At 46.7% G+C, this 17,990-nt stretch overlaps 1 protein-coding gene across 3 annotated transcripts in view; it reads right to left on the bottom strand.

Annotated features, from left to right (window-relative positions):
• Positions 1-17,990, bottom strand: part of PCYT1B (phosphate cytidylyltransferase 1B, choline) — a 147,786-nt gene that overhangs the window by 28,237 nt on the left and 101,559 nt on the right. For all 3 annotated transcript variants that reach the window (XM_070366008.1, XM_005890191.2, XM_070366009.1), the window contains exons 5-6: positions 14,323-14,401; positions 33-175 (exon numbers count right to left, since the gene is read on the bottom strand). In XM_070366008.1, the coding sequence (XP_070222109.1) occupies positions 33-175; positions 14,323-14,401 (222 nt within the window). The remainder of the gene's footprint in view (positions 1-32; positions 176-14,322; positions 14,402-17,990) is intronic.

Raw genomic sequence — 17,990 nt, 5'->3', positions numbered from 1 at the left:
TGGTCCTCAGAGGTGTGGGGTGGCACACTTACATTGATAAAGCTGACATTCAGTTCCTTGGCTGTGTACCCTCTCTGGAGGTTGCGTCTGGCATAAACATCATAGTCACGGACAATCCTGGTGATGATGTCTGACGTTGAGATGCCTTCTGTTCTCTGTGTTGGAACAAACATCCCTGTTCAAATAGAAAAGACAGGATGAAGAAAAAACAACTAAGATGATCTCAGGTGACCCATTTTCTTGAATGACTTTCCTGTCCAGGACAAAGTGGCAGCTCCTAGGTCAAGGTGGCTTTCACATCTGGCCCCAGCCGACTCTGCCAGGCTCAATTCCAGGCACTCCCTACCTGCCACAGACACTGCGTGTTTGTCATACTGGACCTGTTCCCTGGATGCATCAGGCACTCACCTGGCTCTCGGCATTTGCTCATTTCAAGCCCTTCTTTCCTGCCCCGGAAACCCCTTCCCTGCCCACAGCAGCTGCAGAGTACCTCCTCATCGTACAGGGTCCAGTCTTAAGGCTATGCCTCTGGGAAGTATTTCCTGATGTCACCAGGCAGAATCCACAGCCATTAAAATATAAACTTGACTGCTATTAACAAAAGCATTTTCAATATCCATTTCTTTGTGGAAAGGGAGCACTCTGAAAGCACAGACTGTGTCTTGATCATCTTTATGTGTCCAGCACCCAGTTCAGTGCCCCAGTGTCTAGCACATGGAAAGTTCTCAATACATGCAAATTAAATGAGTAAGTGAATGGAGCATAGCAGTCGAGTCAAAGAATTTGTGAGATCACAGCAACTCCCCTTCTTCCCCAGGGAGTTCTGCATCATGTTATAGCAAAGGAAAAGAAGAAGGATGCGGTATTTTTATTGTCTCTGATCTAAAGACATGCCCAGGGGGTGCTCGATGAGAGCACCTTCTAAGAGCAATCTACTCTCAATGGTGGTTTCACCACACGAAGGCCTTTTCATCTGTACTCTACTGGGACTGAGAAGAAAACAAACAAGCACAGAGGGTGCCAAGTTCTCATGGAACTTCCTTAAAGTCCTCAAAGATATATTTGAGTGCACCAATACAAGGCCGTAAAGAAGTCCCAAGTGTTATCAAAGACAAGAACCTGGTGAAATAAATATGACATAAATGGAAAGATATATCATGTTCTTGGATAGGAAGAACCTATACTGTCAAAATGCCTATACTATCCAACAAACTCTACAGATTCAATACAATCCCTATCAAAGTACAAATGGCATTTTTCATAGAACTACAACAGAAATTTTAAATTTGGATGGAGACACAAAAGACTCCAAATTCTCAAAGCAATCTTGAAAAAGAAAAATGGAGCTGGAGGAATCAAGCTTCCTGACTTCAGACTATACTAGAAAGCTACAGTCATCAAAACAGGATAGTACTGTCACAAAAGCAGATATATAGATCAATGGAACAGGATAGAAAACTCAGAAATAAACCCACACACCTGTGGTCAATTACTCTATCACAAAGGGGGTAGACTGTACAATGGAGAAAAGACATCCTTGTCAATAAATGGTGCTGGGAAAACTGGACACCTACATGTACCTACATGTAAAAAAATGAAATTAGAACATTCCTTAACACCATGCAAAAATATAAACTCGAAATGGATTAAAATTCCACATCCTGCAAAGCAACTAAGCCTGTGAGCCACAACTGCTGAGCCCATGCCCTAGAGCCCATGCTCTCCAACAGGAGAAGCCGCGGCAATGAGAAGACTGCACAGCACAACCCGAGAGGAGCCCTGCTCGCCACAACTAGAGAAAGCTTGCACACAGCAACAAGGCCCCGTGCAGCCAAACCAAAATTTAAAAATATTTTTTTAAATGGGCAGAAGATCTAAATAGAGATTTCTCCAAAGACAAACAGACGGCCAAGAGGCACATGAAAAGATGCTCAACATCGCTAATTATTAGAAAAATGCAAATCAAAACTACAACGAGATATCACCTCAGAATGCCCATCATCAAAAAATCTAAAAAAAAAATCTACAAACAGTAAATGCTGGAGTCGGTGTGGAGAAAAGGGGACTGTCCTACACTGTGGATGGGAATGTAAATCGACACAGCCACTATAGAAAGCAGTGTGAAGGCCCCTTAAACAACTAAAACTAGACCTACCACATGACCCAGCAGTCCCACTCCTGGGCATCTATCCAGAGAAAACCATGGTTAGAAAAGACACATGCACCCTAATGTTCACTGAAGCACTATTTACAATAGCCAAGAGATGGAAGCAGCCTAAATGTCCATCAACAGAGAAATGGATAAAGAAGATGTGGTACATATATACAACAGAATATTACTCAGTCATAAAAAGAACAAAATAATGGCATTTGCAGCAACATGAATGGACCTAGAGATTGTCATAATGAGTGAAGTAAGTCAAACAGAAAGACAAATATCACATGATAACACTTATATGTAGAATCTAAAAAAAAAATGTTGTGTGCAGATGAACTCATTGATAAAACAGAAGGAGAGTCACAGATGTAGAAAACAAACTTGTGGTTACCAGGGGATGGAGGGAAGGAATAAATTGAGAGAGTGGGATTGACATATACACCCTACTGTATATAAAATACATAACTAAAAACCTGCTGTGTAGCATAGGGAACTGTATTCAATACTCTGGAATGGCCCATATGGGAAAATAGTCTTAAAAAGAGCAGAAATATGTCCACATATAACTGATTCACTTTGCTGTGCACCTGAAATTAACACAACGTGGTTAATCAACTACACTCCAATATAAAATAAATTAAAAAATAATTTAAAAAGACAAGATTCTGGTTTATGCTTGTACTTCTGTTGTTGACTGAAATCACGTGCTGGCAATTGAAATCTATCTAATATGATGGTGGTCACACTCAGTCAGAGATATCAGGCCTGACACAGCATGATGGACAGAGCTTAGGGACAAGAGTGCTGGGTCCTGTTTCTAGACTTGAGCAAGTCACTCAAGCCTCAGGAGGCAAGTACTAACCTCAGCCTCCAGAGGTGAGAAATGCGCTGGCTGTGCAAGATGACCTTGGCCTCATCCGTGCCACCTCCCTCTCCCTTAGTCCTTATGTCCAATCAATGTATTTCCACTCACCAACCTACTTCCCAAGTGTCTCCCTGGTTCACCTGCTTCTCTCCATTCTCCATTTAAACCAACCTAACCCCATTTTGTTCAAAGATTACAGCAAGAGCCTTAAAACCAGCCTCCATGGATATCACTTTTCTATCCCCTCAAATCCACTCTCCCACAGCCAGAGCTGCAGAACAGTCTTTCAAAATCCTGCTCAACATCCTCATTGGCTTTGAATTTAGATTCAAACACTGTCCTTTGTACTTAGATTCGAATCCTCAACTCTGCATCAGCTTGCCTTCTCTCTTCCCTGTGCTTCTCTCCAGTCTCCTCTCAGACCTTCTTTCCCCCTTCACTCCCTAAGCCAAGGTCTCTGTGCTATGCAGTGGAGGTGGGCATTGTTCTCCTTGTTTCCTAGGGAGCTGAGCAATGGGCTGGCACAGCCTTGGCCTCGCCACACTGGACTTCAGTGTGCTGCAAGCGCTGCACCCTCCCCTCACTCTGCCACAAATATACTCTGTGGCCCTGAGGCCAGAAACTTCTTATAGCACGCTCTAAGACAGTGGGCTCAAAACACAAATCTAAGTAGAAGGCAGAGGACAGAAACATCTAAACATGGATACTAATAGCACCCAACTGATGCAACTGTGCAGGGGGCTCTGGTGGGCGAGGGGCGGGGCCCTGAGACCACATCCTCACCTCAGTGAGAGCAGCTAGGAGCTTTTCTTGTGAGGAGTACGTCCCATCTTACAGCAGGCAGGCATCTCACTCATGAGCCCTGCCTGCTGAAATGTTAAGAGGAGTGTCTAGTCACACACGGACTTTAGGAAGTCACTCAGACACTGGTGACATGGGCTCACCCTTTCTCTGAAGACACAGGGTGAGGTCTCTGGGGCTGAGTAACTGGAAACGGGTTGGGGAGAGATTCGCTTTGGCCGGTTAGGAGGTGGGTCTCTGAAAGAAGCCAAGCCCTCTGCTGACATAATGAGGCACCCGGCTTCCTCCAAATCCTAATTATTGCTCTGCTAAAAATATTCAGGAATGAGCATGATCAGAGAACCTTTTTTTATCACGCTTTTCAGAATTACGGCATTTGGTTATGGAGCTATTTTAAGAAGCAGCAAAGCACATGTTAATGAAGGAAACTTTCAACAGTAGTAGGCAATATTAGAATGATGATGAGGAATGTGGACCTTACAGTCTACTTCATTTAAACTTCATCTTCTCATCTGGCTCTGCTGGAGAATTTTGACATGTGTTCTGACAAACACAGGAGAGGGCTGTAAGGTTTAGTTACTGCCCTCCATATCTCTCGGCTTCATATAAAGTGATTTTTTACTTTCAGAAGGAACCTCAATGAGAGCTCTTGGCTTCATATAAAGTGATTTTAGACTTTCAGAAGGAACCTCAATGAGAGGATAAAAGCCCAACGTGGATGCTGACATCATCTCTGAGCATTTTTCTCCCATGTCTTCTCTACCCAGACTCCAAGTAGATTTCTACTGTGTCTCTCCCTTGGTGAGGAATCAGCAGAGGAGATCAATGGATCGCAAGAAAGGGCCCTTGTGCATATGAAAAGTCACACAGAAGTCTTACTCCTATGCTCCCAGAGCAAGTAAAATATCACCTGACTATTCAATTTAGAGATGGGAATTGTGGCGGATTAAAGGTGGGCACGACCCCTAACCCTGGGCATCTGAGCTGGCCTTTGTGACTTTCTTATAACAAATGGTGGAGAAGGCAATGGCACCCCACTCCAGTACTCTTGCCTGGAAAATCCCATGGATGGAGGAGCCTGGAAGGCTGTGGTCCATGGGGTCGCTGAGGGTCAGACATGACTGAGTGACTTCACTTTCACTTTTCACTTTCATGCACTGGAAAAGGAAATGGCAACCCAATCCAGTGTTCTTGCCTGGAGAATCCCAGGGATGGGGGAGCCTGGTGGGCTGCCATCTATGGGGTCGCACAGAGTCGGACACGACTGAAGTGACTTAGTAGTAGTAGTAGTAGTATAACAAATGGAATGTGGCATAAGTGATGCTGAGTGACTTCAAAGGCTAGGTCAGAAGATTTGCATCTTCCACTGAAGGTGTTTGCTCTCCAGATGCGTCCTTTAGGATGCATTCTGGGAGCCCAGCCACCATGCTGTGAGGAGCCCTCACATGGCAAGGCCACCTGGAGGTGTTCCAGTGCCAACTCCAACTGAGCTCCCTGTCGACAAGCAGCATTCACTGCCAGTCACTTAAGCACACCACCTGTTAGCTAACAGGGACCTTAAGTTAGCTCAGCTGGTGAAGAATCCACCTGCAATGCAGGAGACTCCGGTTTGATTCCTGGGTTGGGAAGATCCCCTGGAGAAGAGATAGGCTACCCACTCCAGTATTCTGGCCTGGAGAATTCCATGGACTGTATAGTCCATGCAGTTGCAAAGAGTCGAACATGACTGAATGACTTTCACAGGGACCGCCAGCTCAACTGGGCCTTCAGATGCCGGCAGCCCCAGCCAGTGTCTGAATACAGCCATTTGAGAGACCCTGAGCAGGAACCACCCAGCCAAGCCCTATGCTGAGAGGCTGTCCCACAAAGTGATGAGCGAAAAATAGGAGTTCTTTTAAGTTGCTAGCTGTGGGAATAATTTGTTATGCAACAGTCGGATGATCAACTGCTTAGAGTTAGAAAAATAATGGACCTATTTGTGAAATGAAAATATCTCCTGCCATATTGATCAACAAGAAATGTTACAGCCATCAGCGATTTCTGGCCTCCAAATGTGAATGAGGTCTCCCAAAACTGCGATCCAGCAGATGCCGCCAGCCCCTTGGTTCTTGCTGAGGACCTGGGGGAATGCAAGAAGCAAGGTGAACAGGAGACAGGGTTGGCCCCAGATAGCTGAGGTGCCTATGTAAGGAATGAATCAGCGAGCCCAGAGGCTTGCGTCTTCCCATACACAGAATGCTAAATTCCTTAACTTGATACCTGATCTTTGATGTTCAGACTGCCTGCTCCCTTTGTTGCAAACTTATATAGCCTGACTTCCCCTCCTGCCTCCTTGGAGCAGTTTTCTCAGAGCTACTGAGATGCTGTCTCCCAGGCTCAGAGTCCCAAACATTTCCACCAAATAAAATAACTTTCTACTTTCAGGTTGTGACTGTATTTTTTAGTAGACATGTTTTTACACCCAACAGCTAGAACTTGAGGCTTTACTCCCTAAAATTAGCAGGCTAACTTTTTCTTAGCTCACTAGAGGCTCTTCACCCAGAAATGCAACCACCAGCAAATGCCTGTTCCTACTGTACAAGGTAACTGAAGAACTGTCACCCCAGGAAATGCTGATTCAGCTAACCCTAGGGGTAACCATGGGAGTAGCCTTGGGTGAACCAGAATCCCTGGTCTGGATCCATGCAACTCTAAGTCAGGTTTGCTGCTGCTAAGTCGCTTCAGTCGTGTCCGACTCTGTGCAACCCCATAGACAGCAGCCCACGAGGCTCCCCCGTCCCTGGGAATCTCCAGGCAAGAATACTGGAGTGGGTTGCCATTTCCTTCTCCAATGCATGAAAGTGAAAAGTGAAAGTGAAGTCACTCAGTTGTGTCCGACTCTTAGAGACCCCATGGACTGCGGCCCACCAGGCTCCTCCATCCATGGGATTTTCCAGGCAAGAGTACTGGAGTGGGGTGCCATTGCCTTCTCCGAAGTCAGGTTTAGGAACTTGCATTAGCTAACAACCTGGGAGCTCTTTATAAATGGGGACCTTAGGTCCAAGCAGAGCTCCTGAACCCAAGACTGCATGTCCACAAGACCCTGCAGGATCTGCAGGCACATGTACCCTTGACAAGCACTGGTCTGTACCAGGCTCTCACAGCAACTTCAGGCAAAGAGCAGCTTGCTCACAGCTCAGATCTTACGAAGACTTAAAAAGTAATAGTCACCTCATGCCATAACCCACAGTTGTGTTACTGACACATCAGCCAGTTTCTCCCCCATTAGCATCCTGCCAAGTCTGAAGTGTATGGGGTTTCCTTTCTTGGAACTCCTTACAAACAAGATTGGTGTTTGAGAACGTCAGCCTCCTGTTCTTACCCAATGCTCCTGAACACCAAGGTGAGGTGGGAGGTAGAGATCCCTGCTCCGCCAGGGTGAGCAACTGGAGTTTGTTCCCTATGGACAGAAACTCCAAAATATCCATAGCAGGACAATCAAGAGAAGAAGCTGGGCCCTGCCCAGATAACAGATAGTGAAGTGAAAGTGAAGTTGCTCAGTCGTGTCCGACTCTTTGTGACCCCATGGACTGTAGCCTATCAGGCTACAGGCAAGAGTGCAAGAGTGCTGGAGTGGATTGCCATTTCCTTCTCCAGAGATAACAGATAAGGAGACCATGTATTTCTCATTCTCCAAGTCAAGGAAACCTTCCCCAACTCAAAAGCTCCTATCCCAACTCAAAAGCTCCTTGGAGCAAGAGGGGAATGATGTCAACTTCCCATAGGCCTCTTCAGTGGAATCCATCTTGGCTGAGTGATGCACATGTGCACACGGGAGGATCCTGAGACACACCAAATATGGACTCAGAACCAGACAGATCGAGATGACTGGCCAAAGGAAATCCAGAAGAAATGCCCCATAAAATTGATTCAAACCACCACAAGGGCATGGCTCTCCCTAGGTCCACCTGTGTGTCTATTCACACATACTGTACTCTTTCTCCTGATAAACACTTGACTTGTTTCACTACTTTCAGTCTTTGTGGGAATTCTTTTCTGCAAAACTGAAGGGCCAAGGCCTTGTCACTGACCGCTGGTCTAGTGGCTAAGACCTGGTGCTCTCACTGCCAAGACTCCACCTTAATCTCTGGACCTCAGTCTCTGGCCAGGAACCAAAACCTGGCTTCAAGCTGCTGAAGGCCAGGGCCACCCAAGACCTTAGGGAGCCCTCTCTAAGGGAACAGTACAGACCTGCTCAGGGTACCATGGAGCTTCCACAGCAGGCCCCAGAATGATTCAAGCCAACAGAAACAGTGTCAAGGAGACTAAGTACATTATATGTAGCAGAACAAATTTCTGATGTATTATCCAAGGTCATTTCCAGGTTGGGGAGGATGTCTGTCCTGAGGCCCTCTTCCCACTGACACTGAGACCTCCATCACCTCAGGGGAAAGCAGACATAGCTGAGAATACAGGAGACTGTCTTCAGATTTTGACCTTTAAAACAGGCTTTTCTGAAAGCTCATTTCCAAAAGAATCATTATGAATGATAGGGCTTTCATTTGAAAGAGAGGGGCTTTGAGGACTGTAGAAAGGGTTTTCTAAATCCCAGGAATGTTCTTTTAATTATTGAGAATCAGAGGCTAAGTGGTCTCAGGGTATAAAATGTTTAACTGTAAGCCCTGGAGCGGGGAAGACATGAAATTAACATGGAGGCGATTTCCTGCCCTCCAGGAAGAAGACAAGTCCCTCCTGGGATTGAGGGAAATGCCCAGAGAGGGATCAGAAGGTAAGGAGCAGGAGCAAGAGACTATGAGCAGGGCCTGTGTCTCGCCCTGATGCGGGTTCAACCCCCAGGGGCAGAGGCAAGGAAGAGACCCCCGTAGAAAGCCCAGAGTAGAGGGGCTAGTGCCTTGTTCACCTCGAGGGACTCTGGGAGGAAATGGCCCCACAGAGACCCCATGCCAACATGCAGAGGCCTGGAGAGAGCATTCCTTAGGGCCTACTGTGGCACCCCCCAAGGCCCTCCAGTAGATGGCAGAGGGCAATTCTGATGTGGCCAGAGACCCTCTCAAGGAACACTGAAGGGAGCCGGGACCTAAGACCAGCCTGACTGCAGTATGGGGAAGTGAATCCCACTGCTGAGGCTGTGGCAAGGACAGGCCAAAGAGGGAGGTGGCTGCAAACAGTTGGAACAGGTGGCCGAGAGTCAGAGGGCAGTGCTGGGGATCTGCTAGCCAGGGATGATGGCTGATCAGGTCACAAAATCCCACGACAAAAGGTCAGCAGAGCCAGACCCTCACCCCACTCAAGTCAACACTCAGATCACAGCAGGACGAGAAGGCCAAAAGTTGAGTGCAAATTTTGAGGAGTCTGAATTACTTCAAGAGTCAAGAGTGGTTTTTCTGTCATCTGTGGAGACAGGAGGCCCTAAGTTTGGTTACCAACAAAGGTCCTTATAGTCAAAGCTATGGTTTTTCCAGTGGTCATGTATGGATGTGAGAGTTGGACCATAAAGAAGGCTGAGCACTGAAGAATTGATGCTTTTGAACTGTGGTGTTGGAGAAGACTCTTGAGAGTCCCTTGGACTGCAAGGAGATCAAACTAGTCAATCCTAAAGGAAATCAACCCTGAATATTCATTGGAAGGACTGATGCTGAAGCTGAAGCTCCAATACTTTGGCCACCTGATGTGAAGAACTGACTCCTTAGAAAAGACCCTGATGCTGGGAAAGATTGAAGGCAGGAGGAGAAGGGGACGACAGGATGAGATGGTTGGATGGTATCACTGACTTGATGGACCTGAGTTTGAGCAAGCTCCGGGAGTTGGTGATGGACAGGGAAGCCTGGTGTGCTGCAGTCCATGGGGTCACAAAGAGTCAGACACAACTGAGCGACTGAACAAAAACAAAGTTTGGTTACAGAAATTACTCTCCCCCTCCCTAGCTGGTCCTTTGCCACACCTGCTCCTGGCACTCCCTGCCTCAGAGGGGTGTCTGGCTCCACGTGACACACAGAGTTAAGCCTAAGCCACCCATCCCACCACCTGCCAGTCTCTCTCTCTGCTGTCACCTTCACACACTGTTCACCACATGAACATCGTTGATTTTCTCCAAATACCCTACACTTCTTCATATACTCCCACCTTTGGACACGCCTCACCCACAGGCTTCTAATACTTTGGTGTAATTATTTACATCCAGCTGTGTTCTCTTTCGAAGGTGAGGGCTCTGTGTTATTCATATTCGTATCTCATTTCCCCACCAAAAGTTCCAGCCTTGTGGATCCACTCAGCAGTTCATGCGTTAACCCACAAGAATCAAAAGCTTCCAAAGATGGAATGGGCTGCCTCAGGAGAGAGGGCACTCCCCCTCATGGGAGATGTGCAAGCATCAGTTCTACCCAGGGCTGACAGTGATGCCAGAGAGGGGGCAGAAGACTGGGCAACTGACCCTCAGGAGCCTGTGCTACGCTCAGAGTCTGAAGGTCCCTGAGTACTGGGAAAAGGCAGCAGCGGCCGCAGGCTGAGGGGGAGGATGCTGGACCAACATGGGTGGAGTTCCGGCGGCCCCCAGGGAGCGGGGAAGAGGGCTCTGGTGGCAGACGCCAGCAACGGGGGCAGCTCAAACATAGTGGAGCGTGTATTCGGCTTCCTGAAGTCCCTATGGAAAGCATGGTAACTCACTCTACTACAGTTGATGCTTTAATGCATGGAGGGAGGCATGCACGGGTGCAGTGCAGTCCCTAAAGATGAGATGTATGGTAGATGGCTTCCCTGATAGCTCAGTTGGTAAAGAATCTGCCTGCAATGCAGGAGACCCTGGTTCGATTCCAGGGTTGGAAAGATCCCCTGGAGAAGGGATAGGCTACCCACTCCAGTATTTTGGCCTAGAGAGTTCCATGGACTGTATAGTCCATGGGGCTGCAAAGAGTTGGACACGACTGAGCGACTTTCACTCACTCACTCATGGTAGACAGTGTGTGTTGTGCATGTTAGTCACTCAGTCATGTCCAGCTCTTTGTGACCCCATGGACTATAGCCTGCCAGGCTCCTCAATCCATGGGACTCTCCAGGCAAGAATACTGCAGTGGGTTGCCATTTCCTTCTCCAATGGTAGAGAGTAAAATAGCAGAAATTAAACTAAGCCATTAAAAATCTATTGGGTTGGTCAAAAGTTCGTTGGAGTTTCTCTGTTACATTGTGCAGAAAAACACGAACAAACTTTTTGGCTGACCCACTACTTCTGCACCTACCTTTAGCTACAATACCAGTTCTAGCCCATGCCTTCCTCAAACACTTCTTCACTCCAAGGTTCTCAGGGCGCAATAGGCTTATGAAAGGTGGTCTGATGGAGGGAGATGGGTGGAGAAGCTAGGAATCAAGGTAATGGACTGTATTGCCCCTCCACCATGGACAGCTCCACATTTAGAGTCAGGAAAACCATCTGACCCTCCAAGAAGATAGAATTTGTTCAGTTCAGTTGTCCCAGCTGTCTTTTTATGTAATCCAAATCTATATACTCTGGGTGGGCTGGGTATTTAAAAAACCCCAGCAATGACTATTTTGATTTCTGGTTTGATTTGAAATCCTGTGACACTGATGGAAAACCTTAGCTCAGGAAAATGACCAGCACTGGGGATAGCCAAGACTACTTTCCATTATACATTCACCAAAAGAGCAGTTAAAAATTTTGAGTTCTTGCCTGTTATAAAGTACGGCGAGAAAAATGCAAATTTTAGATATAAATTCAAAGATCTTTCATTCAGATCATAGTCATTTGGTTTTTTGTTTTTGTTTTTTGGCCGTGCCCCATGGCATGTGGAATCTTAGTTCACCCACCAGGGATTGAACCCATGTCCCCTGCGGTAGAAGCGCAGAGTCCCAACCCCTGGATTACCAGGGAAGTCCTTGGATCTTAGTCATTTTTGAAACAAGTCAAAGAGTGATTCCTTCCATCTTTCACTGAGATTTTGTTGGGCTGTAAGGCAAAGATGGTTTGGAGTAATTTAGCATATCATGAGCATCTCCTTCAATAAAGAGGTGTGTGAGGGACTCAGAGGTCAAAATATCAATAGAAAGCCAACAAACTGGATACGAAGGACAGTATCATTCAGGCCAAAATATCACCCTTACATCTAAATGATAAGAACAATTAATTCCACAAGACAGAAGTGTGTTGTGCAATTATCTAGGTAATGCTATCTAGGTAAATGGCTCCTTTCCCCCTGTGTTGGGAAGAGCCCCTGCAGACAAAGGCTTCCATCGTAGGCTCCCTCCTCATCGTACTCTATAAAAGCATTCTCTTGTTCCGCCAGCACTCAAGGAGCACCACAGATGTACCAGGGACTGTGCTCAGGGTGCAAAGATGGATGAGACATGGCCATGGCCTGCGGCACTTCACTCTAGCCAGGGACACACCCACAATCAGGCTGCCAAGAGAAGGGAGTTGAAAAGGAGGTCCCTATGCAATGAGTATCTGCATCTGAGGAGGGCGCGGGGTGTGTTGAATCATGCCCCAGGGAGAGAGGGCATGTCCAGGCTGGCTCCTCAGGGGGCCCTGACCAAGAAGCTCAGAGGAAGAGCGTTCCAAGCTCAGAGGACAACTGGAGCAAAGGGACAAAGCGGACTCCATGTACAAAGTACAAAGGACAGACTCCGTGTGCCTGGAGTGTAGGGTGTGTAGAAGGCAGAGCACAGAGCAAGGCTGGTGAGATAGGGAGAGAAACCCAGCAACAAAACCCGGCAGTGGTCAGAGAGCAACGGGAAATTGGAAGATCCCAGAAGTGTCCCGGAAATGGAAGCAAAGACAAGAGTGTCTAGGAGAAGAACACGGTCAGCAGGGTCATTATGCCTGGAGGGACTGAGCTGAGACCACTGGACTGGGTGGCCCAAGGGCCATCTGAGAACTGAGCCAGGATGGGACAAAAGTCTGCACCCGTGGCTGAGGAACAACAGTTGCCCCTGAGAGGAAAACTGAGCAAGGATGTGAGTGGAGGGAGAGGCAGGAGGAGGGCGGGTAGAAGGTCTGGGGTTAGTCTCTGCAGACTTCCGTGTGTTCGTAAGCTGATAAGAAACCACCGGAGAGTGAGCGCCCTGGATCACAAAGGGAGGGAGAATGAAGGAAAACATGCTCCAGAGAAGGGAGGGTAAAGAGGCCAGCCTGGGACAGAAAACACAGCCCTCTCCTCAGGACGTGGGGGAAGAGGCAAGGGCACAAGGAGGTATGGGCAAATCAGGGCAGGAGGGGACAGAGAGGAGGCAGATGGTACCAAGGACCACTGAGGCCCCGCCGAGGGTCTAAACCACAGGTCTGCTCTGATGCCCCAGCAGCCATTTCCCTGGAGTCTGAGCAGCACAGGCGCATGGCGAGCACTGGACAAAGGAAGTAATCCTAGGGAGCCCACAGGGAAGGAAACTCCCCTCTTCCCAGCCCCCCAGTAAGTCCCTGGGACCAACCAGAGTCTCTGCCCCGAAGAGAAAGGCCTAGTGACAAATGGGACAACTGCCAAAGCTCAGCACCTTGTCTGCCTTCCAGGACATGAGTCAACTGCTTCAGGAGGAAAGCCGTTTCCCTGATTCCACAGATAAATATATCCGTTTTTTGCCTCTGTATATGGTGCCTGAGGATATTATCATGTGACAGGATGACATATGGTAGGACTAGACTAGGGAGACAGGGAGTCCACATCATTAATTAGCCAGTTATCTGTCCTCTTCTGGAAGGAACTTTCTTGGGAGCATAGAGTAATTTCATGGTTAATGAGGAAAATGATTGCCCTTCAAACAACAGGGTTGGGGGAGGGGATAAATTAGGAGATTGGGATTAATGTGTGTGCTCAGTTGCTCAGTCGTGTCTGACTCTTTGTGACCCCGTGGACTTTAGCCCACCAGGTTCCTCTGTCCATGGAATTTTCCAGGCAAGAATACTGAAGTGGGTTGTTGCTATTTCCTTCTCTGGGGGATCTTCCTGACCCAGGGATTGAACCCATGTCTTTTATGTCTCCTCTTTGTCAGGTGGCTTCTTTAACAGTTGCACCAGCTGGGAAGCCCTAGCAGATACACACTACTATATATAAAATAGATAAACAGCAAGGTCCTACTGTAGAGCACAGGAACTATATTCAATATCTTGTAATAATCTATCATGGAAAAGAATACACAAAAGAATACATATATGTGTATAGCTGAATCACTTTGCTGTACACCAGAAACTAACACAACATTGTAAATCAAGTATTATTCAAATAAGAGTCCTGTGATTTTACATCCTCTAAAACTGAGCCTCAAACCGGAAGTCAAGTATTTTTGGTGCTCAGGTTAATTTCTACATAAACACCTAACTGGTGTCTGCGCCACAGCTGAGCCTTAGCACGTGTCAACAGAGACTTGCAGAGGCTCTCTGGGAAACATCTGAAAATCCATGCCTTGTAAGCATGTGCTACAGACCCAGGGCTGGCGTCTCTTACTAAACCTCAGTGTCATGCTGCAGGAGACAGGTGAACACAGGAGGACCCCTCACCTGCTTCCTTTATATGCTTGTAAATATCATCAGAGCCAGCAGAAGAGTACGGAATGTCATCGTGAGCCACAAAGTCAATCTGTCAGAGAGAGAAAAGAGTGACATCACTACAGGGATGGGGGTACATTTCTGCGATATGAAAATACATATTTTTAAAAACAAAATAGCTATGATAAAGCACTTTAAATAAGCAATTTAGGTCCCATCACTTCATGGGAAATAGATGGGGAAACAGTGGCTGACTTTATTTTGGGGGGCTCCAAAATCACTGCAGATAGTGACTGCAGCCATGAAATTAAAAGACACTTATTCTTTGGAAGGAAAATTATGACCAATGTAGATAGCATATTAAAAAGCAGAGACATTACTTTGCCAACAAAGGTCCGTCTTGTCAAGGCTATGGTTTTTCCAATAGTCATGTATGGATGTGAGAGTTGGACTATAAAGAAAGCTGAGTGCCAAAGAATTGATGCTCTTGAACTGTGGTGTTGGAGAAGACTCTTGAGAGTCCCTTGGACTGCAAGGAGATCCAACCAGGCCATCCTAAAGGAGATCAGTCCTGGTGTTCATTGGAAGGACTGATGTTGAAGTGGAAACTCCAATATTTTGGCCACTTGATGTGAAGAGCTGACTCATTTGAAAAGACCCTGATGTTGGGAAAGATTGAAGGCAGGAGGAGAAGGGGACGACAGAGGATGAGATGGCTAGATGGCATCACCGACTCAATGGACATGAGTTTGGGTAGACTCTGAGAGTTGGTGATGGACAGGGAGGCCTGGCATGCTGCAGTTCATGGGGTCGCAGAGTCGGACACGACTGACCGACTGAACTGAACTGAAGGTAGACTTGAATCCTGGACTGGAAGGTATTTCCAACTGTCTTTGTTTGCATGAGGGCTTCCCTGGTAGCTCAGCTGGTAAAGAATTGGCCTATAATGCAGGAGATCCCAGTTTGATTCCTGGGTCAGGAAGATCCCCTGGAGAAAGGATAGGCTACCCACTCCAGTATTCTTGGACTCCCCTGGTGGCTCAGACAGTAAATCTGCCTGCACTGATGGGACTAGATTAGTTTCTCTCCTTTGCTGGTCCCTCTTTCTTCTCTTACCTCTAACAGTAGGTTTTTTTGGCCTTCTATTCTTCTGCCTCTAAAATCTCTCCTTCAGAGATTTCATTCATCCTTCAGATTTTAATCACCTCTACTGTGAGGACCCAAAATCCTCATTTTCTATCTCACTGATGGCAATAGGCCCTCCCTCACACTTAAGCAATATATATATTTTTTATTCTTTGGCTGAGCCACACAGCATGTGGGATCCTACTTCCCCAACCAGGGATCGAACCCATGCCCACTGCAGTGGAAGCCAGAGTTCTAACTACTGGAGCCCCAGGGCAGTCCCTGACTTAAGTTATATTTTATATTGTAGAAATGAATTCATGTCTCTTCTCATTTGATTCATACAACCACCTTGTGAGGCAGGTAGGGCAAGTATTACTAATTCAGTTGGGTCATGCAGCTGCTGAAATGACAAAACTTGCCCAATTTTCCCAAAATCATCCTTTTCTCTTTTGCCACCCTTGCTGTCACTTTAAAAACCTGTCTGGAATCTTCACTCATCCTTAAAACTGGTGTCCCTTCCAATGGAGCCTCCCTTTTCTCGTTTACTTAGGCTCCAAACACCCTAGAATCAGCCATTTTTCTCTACTTCCTTCACCGTCAATAGCACAGAAGTCACAAGTTCCGCTGGGGTGTGTACGTCTGTGTGTACTCACATGAGTGCATATACCTATCTCTTCTTCTCCACTGCTTATGCCAAGCCCAGGGCCCCATAACCTGGATTATTAATACCAACTTGTATCTGACCTTCCTCACCACAGGCTCTTTCCTCTCCAGCCATCCCTCTGTCACATGGTGGAGGGACCTCCTTCAACAGAGTTCTTTTTGTCATCCTCATACCTGCTAATCTTCACTAGTTCCTTGTTTCCTCCTACATCAAGTAAAAACTGCTTGCCTGAGGAATTCCCTGGCAGTCCAGTGGTTAACACCCCATGTTTCCAATGCAAGGGACACAGGTTCAATCCCTGGTTGGGGAACTAAGATCCCACATACCATGTGACATGGCCAAAACCCAAACAAACAAAAAAACTCCTTGCCTAAACTTCAAAGCCTTTTATTAAAAGGCTTCACTCCAGCTTGAGAAGTAAAGCAGCAGTTTAATTCGCCTGGGTATGGATTCCTGCTTCATCACTTACTTCATCACTTACTAGCTGCATAACTCACAACTTAGTGGTCTGTGTGCTCAGTTGTGTCAGACTATTTGTGCCCCTATGGACTGTAGCCTGCCAGGCTCCTCTGTCCATGGAATTTCCCAGGCAAGAATATTGGAGTGGGTTGCCATTTCTTCCTCCAGGGGATCTTCCCAACCCAGGGATCAAACCTGCGTGTCCTGTGTCTCCTGCATTGCAGACAGATTCTTTACCACTGAGCCATTGTGGGAGTGGTAAGGATTAAATCAGGATTTGTCAGCCTTGGTACTAGTGACATGCTGAGCTAGATAACTCTTTCCTGGAGGGGGAGAGTCTATCTTGCACATTGTATGAGGCTTAGCAGCACCCCTGGCTTTACCCACTGGATGCCAGTAGCACCCCTTTAGTTGCTTCCATCGTCAAATATCCCTTGGGGCAAAGTTGCCCCCACTTGAGAATCACTGGATTAAATATTACAATTATGTAAAAGTGCTAAAAAGAATAACTGGTATACAGCAAGTACTCAACCAATGTTACTGCCATTAATTCTGTTCTTAGTACTCAAGCTTAGTTGTCCTTCCCTCTCCAGTGGATGGCAACAACAACAATGTCTCAGGGTGGCCATGAGATTGAATGTGATTGCTGTAAGAGCAAAGCCCTTTGCACTGGGCTGGGTCCGTGGCAAGCACTCGATAAACGGCAGCCTTCACAAGCAGCCCGGTAACGTTTCACAGAAGTTGAAGATACAATAGATGCTTAGTAAAAATGTGTTCGTGATTGCTGGAAGTAAATCATATTGTAGTTTTTTCCTTTTTCTTTTTATTCTTGCTGGGAAATTGTCTCCTCGGCTATTACCCATGCACATTTATCAGCATTCTGTATTCTCTGCTGCATCGTGAATTTAAAAATAGAAAAGAAAACTCTTAGAACAGCTTAGTCTTATTTTTTTGTACTGCTTATAAAAGGAAAGAATAGCTCCTAAAGTGGGGCTTGTAGGGAGATACAAAGCACATAATTTCATGCAGATCAAAAGGATTTCTCATGTTTTCAACTAATAAAAATTTATCAGTAGGAGTCTCAGGGTCACACAATCAGAGATAGAAAGTTTTTTCCTTAGAGCCTGACCCCTGCCCCTCTGGATAAGATGTGTGGTCATTTGCTCCATGAAAAATGATGCCTATGACTCTATAAGCATCAATAACAATGGTGATAATGGTGATGATGTTTTTGGACCTCTTGCTTTGGGCCAGCCAGTGTGCTAAGGGTTTCACAACATGATCTCATTAGATCCTCAAAACAGCAGTTTACAGCTTAGGTGAGTTCAGTGTCTTGCTCAAGGTCCCACAGTTATGAAGGGATAGAAGCCACACATGGACCCGAGTGGTCCAGCTCCAGAGCCCACAGGGAGGAAGCAGGTGGCTGTCG

This window comes from Bos mutus, chromosome X (genome assembly GCF_027580195.1).
Source record: "Bos mutus isolate GX-2022 chromosome X, NWIPB_WYAK_1.1, whole genome shotgun sequence".
Taxonomy (NCBI): domain Eukaryota; kingdom Metazoa; phylum Chordata; class Mammalia; order Artiodactyla; family Bovidae; genus Bos; species Bos mutus.
This window is presented reverse-complemented; position numbering and strand designations above follow the sequence as displayed.